The following is a 21786-nucleotide window of genomic DNA, read 5'->3' on the forward strand; positions in this document are numbered from 1 at the left end:
TCTGGCTCCTTAATTAAACATCTTTATTCTAGCTGCAGAATCTGAGAGGAGAGATAGTTAATAATATGTTTTCATCGTAATGACACAAAATACCTTATGATTATCATAAGTTGGTTTTCTTTATTAATGAAAAGGTGTGGGATCTTTTGCTATACAGGAGAAGCAGTACTACCCTGAAGCTGAAACTCAACTGGGCTTCTCCCATCATGGAGGAGTTGAATCAGTCATTTAGACCATGTGTCCCATGACATGTTACACAGAATTTCCAAATACACTTTCCTATTTAAGTCTTTTAAGAACTTTGGGGACAGAGAGATAGTACAGTGGGTAGGGCACTAGGCTTGTGCACAGTTGCCCTGGATTCAATCCCCAGCACTCAATATAGTCCCCCAAGCTCACCAGAAGTGATCCCTGAGTACAGAACGAGGAAAAAGCCCTGAGCACCATCGAGTGTGGCCTGAAAAACAAACAAAAAAATTTTTCAAAAAAAATAAAAGAAGAACTGGAGAGATAGTACAGCAGGTAGGGCACTAGTCTTGCATGCAGCCACTCAGGTTCAATCTCCAGCATCCCATATGACCCCCTGAGCACTGCCAGGGGAAATTTCTGGGTGCAGAGCCAGAAGTAACCCCTGAGTATTGCCAGATGTAACTATCCTACCTGCCCCACCCCATCCCAACCCAAAAAAAAGAAATTTGGACAGGGGCCACAGAGATAGTATAGTACGGAAGGGTAGGGTGCTTGCCTTGTCCACAGTCAACCTGAGTTTGATATCTAGCACTCCATATGGTCCCCCAAGTCCCACCAGAGTGATCGCTGAGCACAGAGCCAGGAGTAAACCTTGAGTATAGGCTGATGTGGCTAATAAATAAATAAATAAATAAATAATGAAAGATTGTATGACTGAAACACAAGCACGAAAGTTTGTACCTCATGGTTATTCACTAATAAAAAAATTTTTTAAATTTTATTAGTTCACCATGTGGAAAGTTACAAAGCTTTCAGGTTTAAGTCTCAGTTATACAATGCTCATAAAAGAATTTTGGACAGTATTTCTTATTATTGTCCTATTTCACAGATGCAAAGGATGAGGATCAGTGATAAGTCATGTGCTGATTCATTGTCCTTCCTACCCTTTGACTCCTGAATCCTTCCAGCAGATTCCCAGTTCAGAGATGAATGTATAAGTGCAGAGGAGAGGTCCAGGGCAGGTTCTCCAGAACCATGTCATTGAAGAAACTGAGACTCAGGATTCAAGGAACTGGCATGATCTGAGATTCATGATCCACAGAGAGAAGTTAGGGCTTCAGTACAGGGGTTAAACCCTAAAATTGGGCATACTCTCTTGGACTCTAGCTTTAGTGCTTCAACTTGTGTTTATGACATTGTTACTCTGTCTATCCCAATCCCTTCCCTGGCCCTATAGTAGCACCCCACTCACTGCCTGTGTTCTTTCTAAAAACAGCTTCGGTCACCGGTCTGCTTGAAGTCCTTGACCACCTCCCCATTGTGTTTCTGATTAAATCCCGACATCCATGCTGTATTTCTTTCACGAATAGAAAAATATGACACATGCAGGTGCTCTTTAAAGCCCCAAACTGCAGCCTGTGAGATGAGGTCTGCTCTGTGTCTAATTCACACGGCCCATGCAGTCACACCACACTACCTCCAAACCAGCTCCTGCTGCTTTCCCCGCCTGAAACTGCCTACCTCTCCTTCTCTGCAAGACTTAACACCATGTCTCTGGCAGACAAATCTTCCCCAGCCTAATTTAGCTTCACCCCCCCTGAGGTCCTGCAGAAACCTGTCATAATCTGTCACTCCACTCCGCACACTGCATAGCAATGGTGTGATTTCTTGTCGTTTCTCTGCACGTCAGCGAGCTGCTTACAAGTAGATCTTTCAGGTTTTTTGCCCCCAATGCTTTGCACAAGACCTGGCACATGGCAGACACTTAATTAAAGCTTGCGATCAGAAGGAGCAGATGAAATGCAAATGACTTGGCCAGAATGACGAAGCTGGGATATGGATCTGCAGTCCCTCCTTTTGGGTCACTTGCCAAGTCCTACCAACCTGTTTTCCATCATTCGATTTGGTCATTACCTTTGTGACTTACAGTAAAAGTGACAGCATTTTACTTTACTTCAGTTCTTCTACTCTAACTTTGAGTCCAAATTATATTTCATGGTTTTGTGCTTGGTTTGGAATTTTTGCTTTTTTTCTTTCACTTAGGGACCACAGTCATCAGAACTCAGAGCACTCCTGGCAGTGCTGATGGGATTATGTAGTTCCAGGGATCGAACATGGGCCCCTCACATCCAGAGCATGCACTCCAGCCCAATGAGCTATCTCTCCAGGCTTTGTTTTTTCAATTAAGTGTAAAGGAATACGTGTCTCAGGCTGAGATGTCGCTCCATGGCGGAGCACTTCTTTGCATGTGTGAAACTCAGGATTTGATCTCGGCACAACAAACAAAGTAAAGCAAAGATATATCTCCCAGGATTTAGTCCCCTTCTGGATAGACAGTCATTGTTGCCAGCTTTCTGGAAGTTTCTGAGTTGTGATCTGCTTATGTAAGTCAATAGTGATAAGTTAATACACTGAGATATTTTATATCCAATATAATATACACACTGATTATAGCCTACCTTTTTTTTTTTTTTGCTTTTTGGGTCATACGTGGCAATGCACAGGGGTTACTCCTGGCTCTGCACTCAGAAATCACCCCTGGCGGTGCTCAGGGGACCATATGGGATGCTGGGAATCGAACCCGGGTCGGACGCTTGCAAGGCAAACGCCTTACCCGCTGTGCTACCGCTCCAGCCCCAATATAGCCTACCTTTTTAAAAAAATTATTTTATTTATTTTATTTTTTTTTTATTTAATATAGTTTGGGAAGTTTTCATCGTTTTAAATTTTATGGTATTGATATACATACCTGTTCAAGTCTCACAATGGAGACATTACTGGTGCCCGCTCGAGCAAATCGATGAACAATGGGATGACAGTGCAATGCAACATAGACAATGCAGACATACATACTTACCAACCCCACCACCACCACAGTGCCTGCCACTCCCCACCACTGTCCCAATATCTCTTCCAGATGGCCTTCCTTCCCCCAGCCTTCCCACTCTGTTTTGTAACTGGTTTTTTGTACCAGTGTCAAAAGTTTGCCGTTGTTTAGTACTGTATGTCCTAATTTGACCTCTATCTTCCACAGATGAGTTAGATCATCCTGTATTTGTTCTTTTCCCTCTGACTTACATAGGGACTTACATAATTTGACCTACGGAGTCATTTTTTAAAAATTAATATATCTTGAAGTTATTTTATATTAATTCATTACATAAAAATAAGAATACTTCTTAAAAGTTGCAGCATATTTCATTGTATGAATTATCATTTTGCTTGACACTTTTCTAAGCAACAAACAATTTGAAATTAAATCTCTTTCTTTTTTCTAGCAGAAACTCACCAAGAAATTATTCCCAAGTAATCTCTCTACCTCTGTCTACCCATCTGTGAAACAGAAAATGTATTTTTTGTCCCTGAAGACTCATGGTACATAGCTATACATTGATAAGACTGAAAATCTATCCTTATTGTCTTTGAAATTCAAAAAAAAAAAAGCTTATTTCTCCCTTTTAACCCAAAGTCCTGTTAGGTTAAAAGAATCTATTTGTAAACAGATTTTTTTTTTCATTTTTTCTTTTCTAGTTTTCTAACTTAGCAGTTCACTCTTATATAGGCCAGTTTTTTCCCTGCAACTTTCTTTTATAAATCCTTTTCATTTATGTAGGAAGAGGGTTTTTTTGTTTGTTTGTTTGTTTATAGTACCAGACTAAATCTGCTTTGTCTCTGAGTGCAAATGAAAGAAACCTTTATTTCTTTCTGTAGATTTTGGTTTGTGTTTGTTTGTTTGTTGGTTTTTGAGCTGTTTCCAGCTGTGCTCATGGCTTGCTCAGGGCTTACTCCTGGCAGGGATCCGGGAACCATATGGGGTGCCAGGGATTGAACCCCGGTCAGTCACACACAAGGCAAATGCCATACCCACTGTACTACCTCTCAGCTGCAATCTGCTGCAGTTCTTTATGCTATAATATCATTTTTTTTACATTCTCCCCCCTTAATATTTATTTATTTATTTTATGTTACTTCACAATATTTTATTACAATTAATATTTAAACACCAATCCTACCACCATTACACCTTCCCACCACTAAATTCGGGATATTTCCATCCCAAGCCCCAAGCCCCATCCCAAAACACAAACGAAAGAATATATTTTATATTGTTTGTTAAGAAGAGCTGCTGAACATGCTTCCAAAAGAACGTTCATGTAGAAAACAGTGTGAAGATTGTTCTATTTTTGCAGGAGCCATTAAGACATTCTATAGAATATCACTAACATGTTGTTAAAATTTGGGTGATGTGAGCTTTGGTACATATGTGTAAAAATATGTATATAGGCATATATATATATGTTTTCCTCTATGATTTGTTACCTACTGTCTGAACCCCATCAAATATAGTGTGGTAATTATGGAAAATGAGTAGGGAGTATCTTATGATGTGGCATGCAGCCGCTTTCACGAACGTGCGGTCCAAGAAAATGTTCACTCATATGTGGAAAGCAGCCTGGAGCATGGTGGCAGTTGGGTTGTGGAGGTCAGCTACCAGGACTGGGTCCCTTGGGGTAGGGAGGGCTCTCACCCGCCCCCTTCTGGGGTGTAAGCCATAATATCTTACTACTATAAAGGCTAAACTACTGGGCCCAGGACATAGTACGGCAGTTAGAACACATATCTAGCGTGTGACCAACCCAAGTTTGATCTCAACACCACACCCCACATTTATGGGTGGAGTTCTAGAAGCCCCATGTGCAACGGGGGGATGTAATGATTCGTTATCCCCAGCATGCCAAGGCCCATCAGCATCAAATCTGTAGGCCTTGCATTGACCCACCAGCTTGGTTGACCAAGAGTTGCAGGTGAAGTCCCTGGGCCTTTGACATTGCTTGGAAAAACCTCAGCTCACCTCTGGGGAAAAAAAAAAAAAACCTAAACACTAAACCACCAAGTAAGGATCATGAAGGGTAAAAAGCTATCAAATGAGAAAACACAATGTCAAAGAAATCACAGGGCAAATGTCTCTTTTTAAAGCAGCCTGGGATTTGATAGCACTGTCATCCCCTTGTTCATCAATTTGCTTGAGCGGGCACCAGCAACGTCTCCATTGTGAGACTTGCTGTTACTGGTTTTTTTTTTTAAACTTTTTATTAAATCACCATGTGGAAAGTTACAAAGTTCTCAGGTTTATATGTCAGTTATACAATATTCAAACACCCATCCCTTCACCAGTGCCCATATTCCACCACCAAAAACCCCAGTATACCCCCCGCCCCCACCCCCTACCCCCTACTGTATAAGTAATGAATTTCACTTCATTTTTTCTTTACCTTGATTACATTCCATAATTCAACACAAAACTCACTATAGTTGTTGGAGTTTCCACCCAAGAGAGACAGACCTACTACATTTGATAATTAGTTTTTCATTGCTGGAAATGAAGAGATATGTAGCCCCACTGCTACAAGTACATAACTCTCTCTCTTTTTATTTTCCTTTTCCCTTTTCCCTTTTTTTTTTCTTTACCCCCTCATCCCCCTTCCCGCGCCTCATAGTACGGTGTACGCCACGCCGCGTCGGCCAGCGTGGGGCTTTTGCTTAGTTCACAGTCCAGAGAGGTGGCTGCTACATTAGAAACCTTAAATATTTCAACAAAAACTTACTGTTATTATTTGGAGTTTCCCCCCCAAGTCAGACCTGTTCAAAAGAAACCGTTTCACATTGCTGACAATTATAAATGTTAAGTCCGCAGCAGCATCCGCGCCGTTTTGGATTTCTGTATAAAGTCCAGGGAAAATTCTGCCAGAAATTACATAGCCCAGCTCACAGTCCCAGTGCATTGCTGTAAGAAGTCTCTGAATTCAAAGTCTTTAGGCGCAGAGGGTCCGATTCGCGCTCAGCGGCTCCGGATTTATCTGGGCCGAGGGCGTGCCGGTTACACCCCTTCCCATGAGTTCCTAGGAGCCCCAAAAGTAAAAACCGAATACCTCTGGGTTTGGAGTCTAGAAGATGGCGCCTGCCACGTGGGTGCCGCCAGCCCGTCGCTTTCCGTGCAGGAAGACAGGGTGGGGAGGAAAAAAATCCCCCCCCCCGCCCGGCAGCACAGAGTTGTGGCCCAGTTCGCAGTCCCAGTGCATTGCTATCGGATGCTGCGCTGGATGCCCGAATGTCTGTTACTGTTTTTGGCATATCGAACAAGCCACGGCTAGCTTGCCAGGCTTTGCCACGTGGGCAGGATACTCTCAGTAGCTTGCCAGGCTCTCCAAGAGGGATGGAGGAATCAAACCTGGGTCGGCTGTGGTGGCCACGTGCAAAGCAAACACCCAACCCGCATGCTATCACTCCAACCCACAGCATTTGATGAGGTGGAAAATGGGTAAAGCACTTTAGTCCTAGGAAGAATTTCTGGGGCACTCCACATCAGACCTTTGAGGTGGACATGAAGCTGTGGTAAGCAGAGATCCTGGCAACAAGGGCCAGAACGGCCTTTTCAGATGCAGGGGCCTTTCCCTCGGGAGCAGATGCTTATCAGAATCCCCCTGAAAACCTTGCACATGCCCCTGCTTCAGGAAGCCTGATCGAAACATGTGGGGTTAGGCCTGGGAATCTTAACATATTTCACTGCATAACTGTTGTAGATTTGAGGGTGGTACGGGGCCACACCAGCAGTGCTCAGTGCTATTTTTAGTTCTGTGCTCAAGAATCACTCCTGGCGGTGCTTAGAGAACCATACATGGTGCCATGGATTTGAACCAAGATTGGCCATGTGCAAGACAACACCTTACCTTCTGTTCTATCTCTCTGGTCCTAATCATCATAGATTTAAGGCTGCTCTTTCCTTTTCTTTCTTTTCTTTTTTTAAAAAAAAGGAAAGAGCATGATCATAATGTAAGGATTTTTGTAAATTGTGCCAGTATTACTAGTGGCAAAAAGTCACAGTCATGATGATTATGCAGTGGCAATGGTGAAGTGGTGAGACACTACACTGCATAACAATCCTTGAAGTCCAACACGCAGTCAGGGTTGAAAGATTTCTGGGAGGTTTAAGCATTCTGTCTCAGAGAAAAAAAGGAAACAGGGTTAAGTATGATAAGAGACCCACTAACCCTAAAAGCCCAAAAAAAGGCCAAGCTGACTCTTGCTTCCTTCCTTTAAACATCCATGGGGTGGAAGGGCTGAAGTGATAGTACAGTGGGTAAGGCGTTTGCCTTGCATGGGGCTGACCCGGGTTCAATTCCCAGCATCCCATATGGTCCCCCGAGTACCACCAGTAGTAATTCCTGAGTGCAAAACCAGAACTAATCCCTGTGCATTGCCGGGTGTGACCCAAAAAGAAAAAGAAAAAAAATCAACGGAGCCTTTCATTTGTGAAATAAAGAAAACCAACTTCTTAATCTTCCCTCAAAGCTTTGGAATTCGACTGCTCCCACACTTCCTATTTCTCTACTCTCTGCTTTGGTCACTCCAGGCCTACTGCCCTCAAATCCCTCAAGTTACATTGTGTCCTTTCACCAGTTGACTGTGACCTATGACCATCTCCCCACCCCTGAGGTAAATCCCCCAAATGCCAGCAAATGGAGGGAAAGGGAAGCTCCCAGAGAGGAGACTAGGGAAGAACCCAACAGTCCCCACCTCTGCAGCTTAGTCTGATGGCTCTTTAAGGTCGTTCACTGCAGCAACACTCTGTAGACATTGCCAATAAAAGTCAGCTGACACTCTGTGGCTCCTGATCGAGTTGCTGAATGGCTATGATCCCAGAGACTCAGAAACAAATCTCGGAACCCAGCGGCTTTTGACAGAAATCCCTCCAGATTTAATTATTAAAATTCCAGAATTCCAAAATTGTGTGGCCGCTACCACAGCCGCGCAACATCATATGCTATTCATAATCTGCAATAGAAAACAAAGTGTCTAATGTTGCCTTTTCAGCAGATTTAAGTATTGGGGGGGAAATCTCAAATAACAATGGTGGGGCTGGTGTCGAAATATTGAATGTAATCAAAGTAGAGAGAGAATAATGTGGATATCATCTGCCACACAGGTAGGGGGAGGGTGTGGGATGGGAGGTATACTGGGGCTGTTGGTTGTGGGAAATGTGCACTGGTGAAGGGACGGATGTTTCATCATTTTATGACCGAATCTTAAACCCAAAAGTTTTGTAACTGCTCTCACAGTGATTCAATAAATAATTTTTTTAAAAAATTAGTTGACAAAGAAGGAGTAGAAACAACCAAGATAACTGCATTCGCTTCAGTGAACGGGCACAGAGTGCAGGGCCTCTACCTTTATTTTGTCTTACATCATTTTTGTTGTGCCTTGTGCTAACAGGACAGTGGAGATGAACTGGACTATCATGAAGAACAAGGAGTATCCTTCCAAGAGAGTTATCAAGACACCAAAGGTAGAGACAGCTGGGTAGGGCGTGGTAATCTTATCACTGTAATTGTCAGATGCAGTTACAAAGTGTTTGTGGGGAATGACCCTTCCTTCACTTCCCAAGTCCTCTTGTGGAAATCAGCACACAGACCTAAGTGCTAGTTCACACTCCCATGTGTTCTGAGTGCATCAACAAGCCAACTGATAAAAATACGCTTTTATGTCCTTGAACTTAATGAAAGATTCCTTTCCTGCCAGAGGCCACAAATGGACAGAGGCATGTAGATCTAGGGGCTTAGCAAAAAGGTCCTCTGCTCCCCCACAAGTCTTTGTTCATCCCTTCACAGGGTATGCGGGTGAGGGTGCTACAATTCCCTGCCTAAAGGAAGAGTCTCCAACCCTGAACATCAGATTGATCTCCTACAGTGCCAGAGGACCAGATCTGCCCGTGTGCAGCTTCCTCCAAAAGTACTGGTGCATTTGTTCTAGGAAATAGTGGACCCAGGACTAAGCTTTTTGTCATCATATTCATTTTCCCAGGCTTCAATGTTAAGCTCTTCCCTTAAGGGCATCCGGGCATGCTGTGTGATGTTGCAGTTAGCTAAGCTCAAGCAGCAGAGCTTGTCTTTATCCTCATTGCAGCTTGCAGAAGTGGAAACAGATGGGTGAAAGACTTGCAATCTCAAAAAGAGGACAAGGGAACCCACTGGAAATGTACCTGTTACTGTTCAAATGCACTCAGCAGAAGGAGCAAGAGAGCAGAAATTCACCCAATATTCAGCTCCCTAAATTTGTGTATGCATACATGTGTGCCTGCATGCGTGCGTGCGTGTGTGTGTGTGTGTGTGTGTGTGTGTGTGTGTGGATGCATGCATGTATGTGCATCAAGCCAGAGGGGGCCCTTTTCCTCCTGAGACCTCCGGTGAGGCTCCCTCCCTCTTTAGCAGCAGCTGACATGAGCAGCCTTGGGGAGAGCATGGGCTCCCAGATTGATGATCTCTGCCTTAGTCTTTCAGTGCCTCAGTGTCCCTCTCTGTCAGCTGAGGCTGAAACCTGCACCCTTCTCTTGAGGTGAAATAAGGAATAAAGAAAGGAATTCTTGGACAGTAGACCTTTAATGAATATTCATCTCACATTGATTATCACAGTGATGAATACAGGTCTACCTTCTCATGGTTACTACCTACCTATCTTTTGCAGATATGGCCCCATGTCTCTTCTCTAGACCCCCACAGGGTGAGGGAGACATAGGAGTTCACTAAAGATAAATGTGAAAACTCATAAACTTGGGAGCTTAGATTTTAACCCAAAATTGATCTCTGTTGACATCCCTAACTTTTTCTTTTGGGTAATGCTTGGGTTTTAAATACATACATACATATATGTATATATATATATGCACAGTAGTACAGTCGTCCCGTTGTTCATCGATTTTCTCGTGCAGGCACCAGTAACGTCTCAGAATGGAGTTGTGAGACTTCTTGTCACTGTTTCTGGCAAATCGAATATGCCACGGGTAGCTTGCCAGACTCTGCCGTAGTGGGAGAGATACTCTCGGTAGCTTGACGGACTCTCCGAGAAGGGCGGAGGAATCGAATCCAGGTTGGCCTCGTGCAAGGCAAATGCCCTACCCACTGTGCCATCACTCCAGCCCGTATATACGTATATACATACATACCCCTCACCCCGTGGGGGTCCAGAGAAGAGACATGTGGCCATAGCTGCAAAAGATAGGTAGGTAGTAGCCATGAGAAGGTAGACCTGTATTCATCACTGTGATAACCAATGTTGAGATGAATATTCATTAAAGGTCCACTGTCCAAGACAGTAGAATTCCCTTCTTCATATATATTATATGGATAGGGGTCATACAGCTGTGTTTAGGGCTACTCCTGTCTCAGTACTTGGGGTCACCTCCTGGGGCCTGGAATAATAGTACTTGCTTTGCACATGTCCACCCAGATTTGATCCCTGGCATCCCATGTGGTTCCCAAGCCTGCCAGGAGTGACCCCTGAGCACGAGCACAACGCCAGAAATAAGCCCTGAGCACAACTGGGTATGGGGGAAAAAAAACAAAATAATAAAACAATAATAATATTTACATTCCTCTGAAAAGCTTCCCTCGCTCAGGGCTGCAGATAAGGTTCATGGGGGTGATTCCCTGGGTTCCACTCCCAGTGCCATAAAGAGTGAAAAGAAATAAATAGAAGTTTTTGCTGCCTCCAGACAGAAAACAATAAAACACCATGGTAGTCTCGTCCCTGTGTTTGGCAAAAATTTAAGCAGGGAATCTATTCCTATCAGGCTCCTGCCAGTTTAGTTTTCAAAGCTGGTTGACAACATCCAGGGCCCCTCACTCTGGTTGGCAAACCTTCCAGCTGATAAATCACATAACAGAACATGAACATAACAAGGCTCCCAGGACATGGACCAAATGCAGTGGGGATTTTAGGAAGTACAGAACATGGTCAAATCTAAGCAATGACCAAGTCAGCCAAAACACATTTCCTCTCTCATGATAGAGGAACAGATCCCGTAAAGTTTACTCAAACAGCATTTAATGCATTGAAATACCACTGCAGAAAATTAAAGAGTCATCTTCCTGTCCTGAAGGATAAATATTAATGTTTTAAAGGGAGTTAAAATCATTGAAAGGCCAAGAAAATATTTTAACTCCTTAAAGGATCAATTTTGCCCTTGGGGACCTCAACACAATTTGTCAGGAATTTTTTCTTTCTGTAAGTTAAATAGGGATCTTCCTCAGCATTCAGTGGGGTTATGTCCCAGTAAATCCAGCAAGTAGAAAATATCATAATAAGAAACATCTTTAATTGCCTAAGATATCAAGCACTGTCACTGAGCCCAGCCTCCACTCAATGTGCATTTGGCTTACATTTAGTTAAAATAATCCAACACAGAGCCTATTTTATAACAGTGCTCGCTATCTTGTGAACACATCAACTATTTTACTAGAAGTGGAAAAATCCATAAAGTGGTTGTTCACTCTTGAGATCTCATTAAGATTCAAGATCCTCAGACAATGTTTTATTATCACTAAAAACACGAACAGAGAATTAACAACAAAAAACATGGAACCAAAAACATGGAATCAACACCAAAAACACTGACAAACAAACAAAATCATAGGGGAAAAAATTCAAAAGATGTTTCTACAGAAAGCACATTACTGGGGCTGGAGAGATAGCACAGCGGGTAGGGCATTTGCCTTGCATGCCAGGTTTGATTCCCAGCATCCCATATGGTCCCCTGGGCATCGCTAGGAGTAATTCCTGAGTGCAAAGCCAGGAGTAACCCCTGAGCATTGCCGGATGTGACCCAAAAAGCAAAAAAAAAAAAAAAAAAAAAAGCACATTACTTATACCTTACCACCAAGTCCCCAAATCTTAACCTAAACCTCAGTCCAGAGCATCTGAGAGGATGTTCCCAGTTATTATAACAGTGTACCAATGTTCATCTGTGAAAGGAACAATACTGCGTGCAAGATTTCCTAATTCAGGACAATTCAGCAACCTCCAAATACAAAAGGGTTGGGGGGTGATAGTGAGTAGGACACTTGCTACTATACCCGGCTGACCTTGGTTTGATCCTCAGAACCATGTATGATTCCCTGAGCACTGTCAGGAGTGATCCCTGAGTGCAGAACCAGGAGTATGGCCCAGGGGCTGGAGCGATAGCCCAGCGGGTAGGGCGTTTTTGCCTTGCAGGAGTATGGCCCAAGCACTCTGGGTGAAACCACACCCCAAAACACACACAAAAAAAGGTTTAAAAATTAATTGCTATTACTTAAATACAAAATGTTCCTTTCTGTCCCTCTCATGTCCCCACAAAATCTAAGATCTTCTATAATTTTGTATTGGGGCAGATGTTAACTAGACTTATTGTAGTGATCATTTTATAATATTGCAAGTGTAAACTTATTATATTGTATACCTAAAACTAGTATTATGATATATATTATGATATATATTATGATGTATATAGTATATATGTATATAGTATATATGTATATATACATATATACATAGTATATATGTATATATAGTATTATGATATATATAATAGAATCATAAGAAAGCCATCCTCTGGTTTCAGGAAATGGCTAACAGCTGAAAAACATGTTTTGCATGCAGGAGACCCAAGCTCAATCCCTGGCGGTAATGGTTCCTGAAAACAAAGTCAATTTTGCTGCCAATCAGGAAAATTGAGACATATTAGCAAATATACAAGTCTTCAATGCTAGAATAATAACTCAGCAGTTAAGGAGCTTGCCTTGCATGCAGCTGACCTGGATTCAGTTCCTAGCACCACATATGGTCTCCCAAGCCCCACTAGGAGTGATCCCTGAACTCAGAGATAGGAGTAAGCCCTGAGCACTGCAGGGCAAGGCAAAAATTAAAAAGTCATTAAATACCCATTATTAATATTATTGATGAAGACATAGTAGATATTCAGAGAAATTTTTAAATATCCAATAAATTAAAGATGCACATACCCTGAAACCCAACAATTAATTCCATACTCAGGCCACATTAACTCAGGTTTCTTGGGTGGAGAGAATATTCAAAGGGCTGGAACACATGCTTTGTGTTCAGGACCCCATGTTAGATCTTAATCCAACATGGTCTCCCCACAAGGACCTGAGGACCTGCAAACAACTCCCAAGCACTTCACTAGGAGTTGTCCCCAAGTAGAACCAGGTGTGTCCCACCAAAGAAAATTCCTTAAGTACTTCACGTAAAAACATTAAGAAAGAAAGAAAGAAAGAAAGAAAGAAAGAAAGAAAGAAAGAAAGAAAGAAAGAAAGAAAGAAAGAAAGAAAGAAAGGAAGGAAGGAAGGAAGGGAGGAAGAAAGAAAGAAAGTGAGGGAGAGAGAAAGAAAGGAAGTGAGGGAGAAAGAAGAAAGGAAAGAAGTGAGGGAGAGAGAGAAGGAGGGAAGGAAGAAAGACAGAAAGAAAGAAAGAAAGAAAGAAAGAAAGAAAGAAAGAAAGAGAGAGAGAGAGAGAGAAAGAAAGAAAGAAAGAAAGAAAGAAAGAAAGAAAGAAAGAAAGAAAGAAAGAAAGAAAGAAAGAAAGAAAGAAAGAAAGAAAGAAAGGAAGGAAGGAAGGAAGTGAGGGAGAGAGAAAGAAAGGAAGGAAGTGAGGGAGAAAGAAGAAAGGAAAGAAGTGAGGGAGAGAGAGAAGGAAGGAAGGAAGGAAGAAAGAAAGAAAGAAAGAAAGAAAGAAAGAAAGAAAGAAAGAAAGAAAGAAAGAAAGAAAGAAAGAAAGAAAGAAAGAAAGAAAGGAAGGAAGGAAGAAAGAAAGTGAGGGAGAGAGAAAGAAAGGAAGGAAGTGAGGGAGAAAGAAGAAAGGAAAGAAGTGAGGGAGAGAGAAGAAAGGAAGGAAGGAAGGAAGGAAGGAAGGAAGGAAGGAAGGAAGGAAGGAAGGAAGGAAGGAAGGAAGGAAGGAAGGAAGAGGAAAATAAGACATCAACAGCAAATGAATAAATTGTGATATGTCTACATAATGGACTAATGTGCAGTTACTTAAAATAAATGGAAAGTACATATTATCGTAGATTGATCTCAAAAACATAATGTAAGCGAAGCAAATCACAAACGTTACATGAACAGTACTACGGACACAAAGATTTAATCTGTCAAACAACAGTCTGTGTTGTTTATAGGTACATTTCTGTGATAAAGATATAAAAGTTATGCCCGAGGACTGTGTGAGGGAAAGGAAACCTTCCCTCCACCTGGTTGGGTCTGAAAATTCAATTGACGAAGAAAGATTGACCAGAGCCAAGCACACAAATACATTAAATGTGAATTTTATGTGACACTGGAAACTTCATATGAAAATGAAGATTCAAAGAAAGGGTTAACCTGAGTGGCTTTTTGCAAAGGTTTGGGGGGAGGGAGCCCTTCCCTGTAGCGGGAGAGTGGGGGTGTCTAAGCATCTTTTCTTTGGCTGTCAGTTCTCGGTTTCTTTCAAGTTAGAATATTCAGTTTCCCCAGGTCCTATTTGGGGGATTTTTATGTTCTAAATCCATTCAGTTGGTAAGTAAATACCTAGTTTAAGAGAATCTTTATGTCTGGAGGAGAGAGGAAAAGATAGGATTGTATATTGAAATGTTACTAGTTCACAAAGCTAGGGGTTAAGTACAGAGGTAATTTTTATAAAGTACTTCCTCCTACACTTCGACTTTCTTGGTTTTTTTTTGTTTTGTTTTTGCTTTTTGGGTCACACCTGGCGATGCACAGGGGGTTACTCCTGGCTCTGCACTCAGGAATTACCCCTGGTGGCGCTCAAGGGACCATATGGGATGCTGGGATTTGAACCCGGGTCGACCACGTGCAAGGCAAACGCCCTACCCGCTGTGCTATCTCTCCAGCCCCCACTTCGACTTTCTTAAAATATTTCACAGATTTTTTAAAGTTAGTACGTTATAAATATTGTTCAACATACTACCTTTGTTTACTTCCATGCCTCCTAGATATCAGGCTATTTTACTAGAAAAAACTCGCCCTTCTATGATCCACATCCTAGAATGACAAGTTTTCATTGTAACAAGCTCGGCAGAACCTCAGCTTTTGGCCAGTACAACTGTGCCCTCTGCCGGTCCTATAGTGACCTGTTCCTACATTCCTAGTGGTTTTGAAAAGTAATGAATGACATATCTTTTTCTGAATCTGCCCTCACAGAATTCCCATTCAGTTAGACTTTAGTCATCCCCCAATATGCTAATATTACATATTTCCCATGATGTAATTTAATTTTATTTAAGCTTCCTGAGACTGGGGTGTATCCAAGCTATTCACCTCTATACTGCCCACATCTAACACAAAACCAGCGTGTGGTACGGATTCAATAATCATCTGACATTTAAAGGCATTAATAACCACTCTCTCAAAGTGTAAATAGCACAAAATTCCTAGAGAAAAAAATAGGGGCCAGAGAGATAGTACCTCTGGTATTGGCTTTTGCCTTGCGGACAGCCAACCTCAGTTCATATCTGCATCACTACACGTGGTCCGGAGCACAGAGCTAGAAACAGCCTGAGCACCACCAGGTGTGTCCCAAGCCTTCCAACACCCACTCCCACCCCCGCTCACCACAGAAAAAGGCTACATCTTTCAGTAATCAGAAATGTGGACAAAGAGTAATTCTTATAATCAAAAACATTCCTTGGGGCCAGCGATGTGACTCAGTGGCAGAGCACATGCCTCACATGTGTGAGGCCTCTGGGTTTAATCCTCAGCCCTGCTTTAAACAACAACAAACATTTCTTTCAACAACAGCAGCGAACATTTCTTTCAAGTATATTCTATGTAAAGTTCTTTACAGTGACAAAATATTTGAAGCTATGTGAACTTAATGTTTAGATGTTCTGTTAGTCAACTACAGAACATACATTTAATGAAATGCTATGCTATGTTTCTATTAAAGCATGTGTGCGAGTGTATGTGTGTGTGTGCTTGTGCGTGTGTGTGCTTGTGCCATGAGTCTGTGTGGCCCCGGGCATGGTTCAGAGGTAGAATATATGTCTGAAATGTGTGAGACCCGGGTTTTATCCTATACTCTAAAAGCCATTTAAAGAATATTTTATGATATGAAATATTTTAATAATATAAAAGTAGAGTAAGATTTTGCAGCAAAGAGATAATACAGTAGGAAGAATGTTTGCCTTGCATGCGGCTGACCAGGGTTCCATCCCCTGTATCCCATAGGGTCCCTGAGCCTGCCAGGATTGATCCCTGAGAATAGAGCTAAGACTAAACCCTGAGCACTGCTGGGTATAGCCTAAAAAACAAAAACATTTTTAATTGAAAAACAAGTAGAGTAAAATTATACGTACGTTACAGGATTTTGTATATCTCTTCAAACTTGAGTATAGGACTGAAGTAAGAGTCCAGAGGGTACATTGCTTTGCATGCAGCTGATCCAACTCAATCCCCAGCACATATGTAGTTCCGTGACCCTTAGAGGTGATCCTGGAGCACAGAATCAGGAGTAAGCACTGAACACTGCTGAGTGTGGCTCAAACCCCCATACACATGAAATATGAGTGCATCTTTATTATAAAACAATAAAGTATTATATCCATAAAATCATTGCCTCAATCAAGATTAAGAGAACACCTCCATCTTTCAAAAACATTTCTTTCCACCTCCCACAAGTGCAACCTCCCTCATCCCAGATCACCACTTACTTGCACACTCTCACTATATGTGGCAGTTTTCAGAATTTTCTATAGAGTTATACCACCTCTCCCTCCCTTTTCTTCTGTCTGGTTTTATTCACTCTGCACACTTGTGTGCACTTGTGTTTAAATCCTTATCTAGACACAGCCTTTAATTTCTCCTGACTGAAATACCTGAGTGATAACAGCGGGATTCTATGCTGTATCTAATTTTGATGTTTCAGAAACTGCCACACAAATGTCCTGTGACTGGCCCTTCACATTCCAACCTGTAGCCACGGGGTCCCACACCCTCCATATTCTTGTTGATCTCAGTATAGTTAGTCTACTTGGTCATTCTAATACTTATGAATTTTCTAAAGTGTTTTTCTTCTTTATGTTTGCATCTGCCAATTTTCCTGCAATTAAATGTATTATCCATGACTTTTAAATTAAATTAATTAAAATAAAAGGATGCCCTGTTTAAATGCAGTCAAGGGACTCTTTCTCATTCTCAAAGAGTATCCTAATCCGATCTTCACAGCACCCAGCTATGCTGGGAGTTCTGCTGAAACTTCCTCATAGGATAACATTTCCTGTTTTAATTACTTTACTTTTTAATGTTAAAACCATACTGATGTTTTATGGAGGGAAAAAATACATAAGATATTCCTGATCTAACATAATGTTTCCTTTTTATTTTTTCCTTTAGTCCTATTCTTCTACAGAAATATTTTAGCATCCTAATGCAATGCTATAATTTACAATTTTCCCTATCATTATATCATAGTTTTTGTTATTTGGGGCCAGAGGGATTTTGGACTACATCTGGTGATGCTCAGAGATCACCCCTGGTAGGGCTTATGGGGTGATATGTGGTGCCAGGAATCAAACTGTGGTCAGCTGCGTGTAAGAGGTTAAATGCCTGAACACTTGTACTATCTATCCAACTTCCCATATTATTTATTTTAACCATCATTTTAAAATGTAAAATGAATTCATCACAAATTACTTCCCAGTCCCCCACTGTTGCTGAGTGGTTTCTATTTATTATTACTAATATGTTGTAAAACTAAGTTGGTACAAAAGCTTATTTCTCCTTTTGAACTACTTCTAAACGATAAATTCCCAAGAGTGAGATTTCTGGTCAAAGACTAGAATATACATATATCATATCATTTTCCCAAGAGGAATTTGACTGGGGCTGTGGGCCAGGATGGTCACCTCAGGCCATTCTCTGCCAGTGATACAAAGCAAGGACCCAAGGATGCGATGCTGTGGGGACCCTGCAATACCAGGATTCCCCAGGCCACCCCCGCAGTACTGGGAGGCTCCAGGCTGCACCTGAGGACCATGTGATGCTGGTCCTAAGCATGCCAGATACATTAGCCCCTGTACTCTCTTGAGCCCCAAAAGGGACTCTTTTCATGTTTCTGTGGGGTCCCCAATGTGCTCAGGGGTCAGCAGGACCATACCCTATGGTGCTGGGAGAAGGTCTATGAGGTGCTTAGGGGGCCATGGCATGTACTGGTCAAGGCCTCTAACACAGAGGCCTGTTCTCTGCCATTTGAACCACATCCTGGGTCCCAAAAGCGAAAAGCATTTGCAGTCACTTGCCTTGCACCTGCACTGGCTTGGGCAGCGTTTACTAGACGTTCCGTACTCGGCATGTGTGTGCCATTGATGTTTTCCCACATCTGGGATCACAGCCTGCTGAATTCTGCTGACTAAGGGAGTTCTTCTCTTCATAGACCCAGAATCAAGGAGAAAGGCCCTGGGGCCTCTCACTGCTCCCCGCACTGAGCACACACAGACCCCAGAGGCAGACACCGTCCAAAATAAGTAAGTGTTCTGAGCTGGAAAGACCTGGACCTCTCTCTCTGTTCATTATGTCTTCATTTCCCATCTATCTCCATGTTTTGTTTTGTTTTGTTTTGTTTTGTTTTGTTTTGTTTTTTCTAAGAGGCAGGAAGAGCCTCAGCTAAAAGCATGCCCTGACAGATGGAATTAAACTGGTGAGTGAAAAGGTGATTCTTTTTTTTTTTTTTTGAAAAGGTGATTCTTGAGGATAATTCTCATAGTGTGCTTCCTGCTTGAGCCATCGTTTGGGGCTGTGCGGGTGAAAAGTGAAATGTGGGGTGTGGAAACAATCTCCTACATTTGTCGACATCTCTGAGATCCCCAAGCATCCCTAACGAGCTGAGGTCTGCACATTCAACCTTGGTTTCTTCATTAAGTTTTGCCAACCCAAAAGTTAAAAGGCAGAGCACATTTACTTAGCATAAGAGGATTGCAATGTATTTGGGCTGAAACCTAAAATGTGCCTCCCACCCATAGGAGGGACAAAATCAGGATTTTTTAAAAATAAGATTAAAAGATGAAGAACTAAGAAGTTAAAAGAAAAGTTGAATGGAGACTGGCATTTTGGTGGCAAACATAAGATCGTATATACAGTCTTTTTCCACTCAGGAATGCCTGTGGTTTTTCTTGAACACATATCTTTCTCCTCTTCTCTCCCTTCTTTAAGATTTCTTTCAATAAGACTAGTTTGGAGGAAGGGGAAGGGAATGATAGTATATAAAGATTTTGGTTTAAAGGCTATGCAACTAGATCCTATATAATATTACAGCAGTTTAACTTCAGGTTAAAAAAAATAAGAGTTGGGGCTGGAGCGATAGTACAGCGGGTAGGGCGTTTGCCTTGCACGCGGCCGACCCGGGTTCTAATCCCAGCATCCCAAATGGTCCCCTGAGCACCGCCAGGGGTAATTCCTGAGTGAAGAGCCAGGAGTAACCCCTGTGCATTGCTGGGTGTGACCCAAAAACCAAAAAAAAAAAAAAAATAAGAGTTGAAGAGTATTACCAAATTTATGCTATTTCTGACAAAATATTGATTACCTCATTTAATCTTTGGGGGGGGGATGAGGGAAAGTCCGTAATCATCCTTTTTCCTGACCCATTACATAAATTCTCAATTTTTTCATAGGGTCTTTTTGCAGTGGATAACACACCTCACAACTGAGAGGCCCTGTGGCAGCACACATTGAAAAAAAAAATGATGTTGGCTCTCTATATATAGACCTTTGGCCTCATCTAAATGAGACAGGTGACACAATTTCTTTGTAATGACTGACAGGCCCCATTTTAAAAATGATTCCACAGACGTCAGCATTTCACAGCACATCCTCTGCTCTGAGCGAAAGGAAGGACTGGAATCAGACTCACACTAATCGCTGCCATGTGTCTCGGTGCTTGCTCTGCTCACGAGGCGGCACTGGCTGTTGCCGGGCAGGCACACAGCCCTTGAGTCCATTCCAAGGGGAGTCTGCCTCCGTGTGGCGCTCAGGCCTACTGCAGCCTCCCTGCGGCTCTGTGATCTGAGAAGCTGCCTCCCCCACCTTCTGGAATAAGGAATCTTTCTCCCTGGGGAAGCAGCTTTGTGTTCCCTAAAAAACCCAGGGGAAGGCTGAGGCGAACTGTGTTAAGAGGAATTTTTATACTCCGTCTTTTTCTACGAGAGATTTAAACTGCTTACAACAACCCGGTCCCTAGCACACAACGTCCACACACAGTGAAATAATAAAAACCAACTTTTTTCCTAATGAGGAGGGAAAAAGGAGGTGGGGGAAAACCAACACTCCACAAAGGTCATTACAATCATTGTAACTAAGATTAGAACTCTCAGATTTGATAAATTCCATCAGTGTGAAAGGTGAAAAATAAAAAGAGCAGCACAATAAGGTATGTTTGTGCTTCTTCTTGGTTGCTTCTATGGATTTTGTTGTGTGGCTTTTTTGTTTGTTTTGTATTGGGGTCACACTCATTAGTGCTCAAGGCTTACTCCTGACTCTGCACTCAGGGATCACTCCTGACAGAACTCAAGGACCATAAGGGATACAGGAGTCAAACCCGAGTCAGTCGCATGAAAAGCAAGCACCATACCCACTATACTATTATACAGAATGATTTGAAGACCCATATATTTACAGGAAATTCTATTTATCAAGTTTCTATAGTAAGGTCCTATGCTGGAACAGCACAATAAATGTAATACTGATTTAACTGAAACCTAAGTTCCCAGAACTGGGCTTAGCACACAGCAGCTGTGACTGCTACATATACTAAACTTCATGTGACTGCTTCTTATTGACCCTTCGACCCAGAGAACATAAGTCACTTATCCCCAAGGCTCATCGCCTGCGACAGCCAATCTTTAGGAGATCTGACTACCACAGCACATGATTGAGATGACGGAGTTGGATTGAAGAAGAGAACTCAGAGTCTGTAAAGAATGAATGGATAGTTGTGTGTTCCTATGACAGTCTTTTTTTTAATTCTCTTTTCTTCACAGCTAAACCTTTAATAGAAGAAATTTCAGTTAATGGGCTGAACTGATAGTATAGTGGGTAGGAAATTTTTTTTTAAGAATTTTATTTTATTGAATCACCATGTGGAAAATTACAATGCTGAAACAACCATCCCTTCACCAGTGCCCATATCCCACCACCAAAGGGAAAAAAAAACATAGTATACCACCCATCCTGCCCCCCCTACACCCTCCCTGCCTGTAACTGATAAATTTCACTTCACTTTCTATTTACTTTGGTTACATTCAATATTTCAACAGAAAACTCACTATTATTGTTAGGAGTACCCCACTAGAGTCAGACCTGTTGTGAAGAGATATGAGGTCGCGCGGTTTTGGATTTCTGTACTTTAGCAACTAAGTCTAGGGAGATTTCTTCCAGATGTTGGATCACTGCAAGCTTGTAAACCCCATCTGTGGTCGTCATAATATGGTGGTCACCACGCCCTTCACCCCCGGCAAGGAAGAGGCAAGAGAGAGACATACCTTTCCCCTCCTGGGCGGGCATTGGGCCTCGGCTTAGTTCTCAGTCTGGGGACATTCTTCGAGGAGCTGCCATAGTGGGTAGGAAATTTACCTTGCACATAGCCAACCTGGGTTTGATCCCCAGCACCCCAGTGTTCCCCCGAGTCTGCCAGGAGTGATCCTTGTGTGCAGAGCCAGGAATAAGCCCTGGGTACTGCCAGGTGTGACCCAAAATCCAAAGTTAAAAATTTTTATGCCATTTTATT

The 21786-nt window shown here is 42.2% G+C and overlaps 1 protein-coding gene across 1 annotated transcript in view; it reads left to right on the forward strand.

The window, feature by feature from the left end:
• Nucleotides 1-21786, forward strand: part of KIAA2012 (KIAA2012 ortholog) — a 130473-nt gene that overhangs the window by 89117 nt on the left and 19570 nt on the right. The window contains exons 13-14 of the mRNA XM_055122694.1: nucleotides 8461-8533; nucleotides 18442-18532. Coding sequence (XP_054978669.1) covers nucleotides 8461-8533; nucleotides 18442-18532 — 164 coding nt within the window. The remainder of the gene's footprint in view (nucleotides 1-8460; nucleotides 8534-18441; nucleotides 18533-21786) is intronic.

Source organism: Sorex araneus, chromosome X, assembly GCF_027595985.1.
Source record: "Sorex araneus isolate mSorAra2 chromosome X, mSorAra2.pri, whole genome shotgun sequence".
Taxonomy (NCBI): Eukaryota; Metazoa; Chordata; class Mammalia; order Eulipotyphla; family Soricidae; genus Sorex; species Sorex araneus.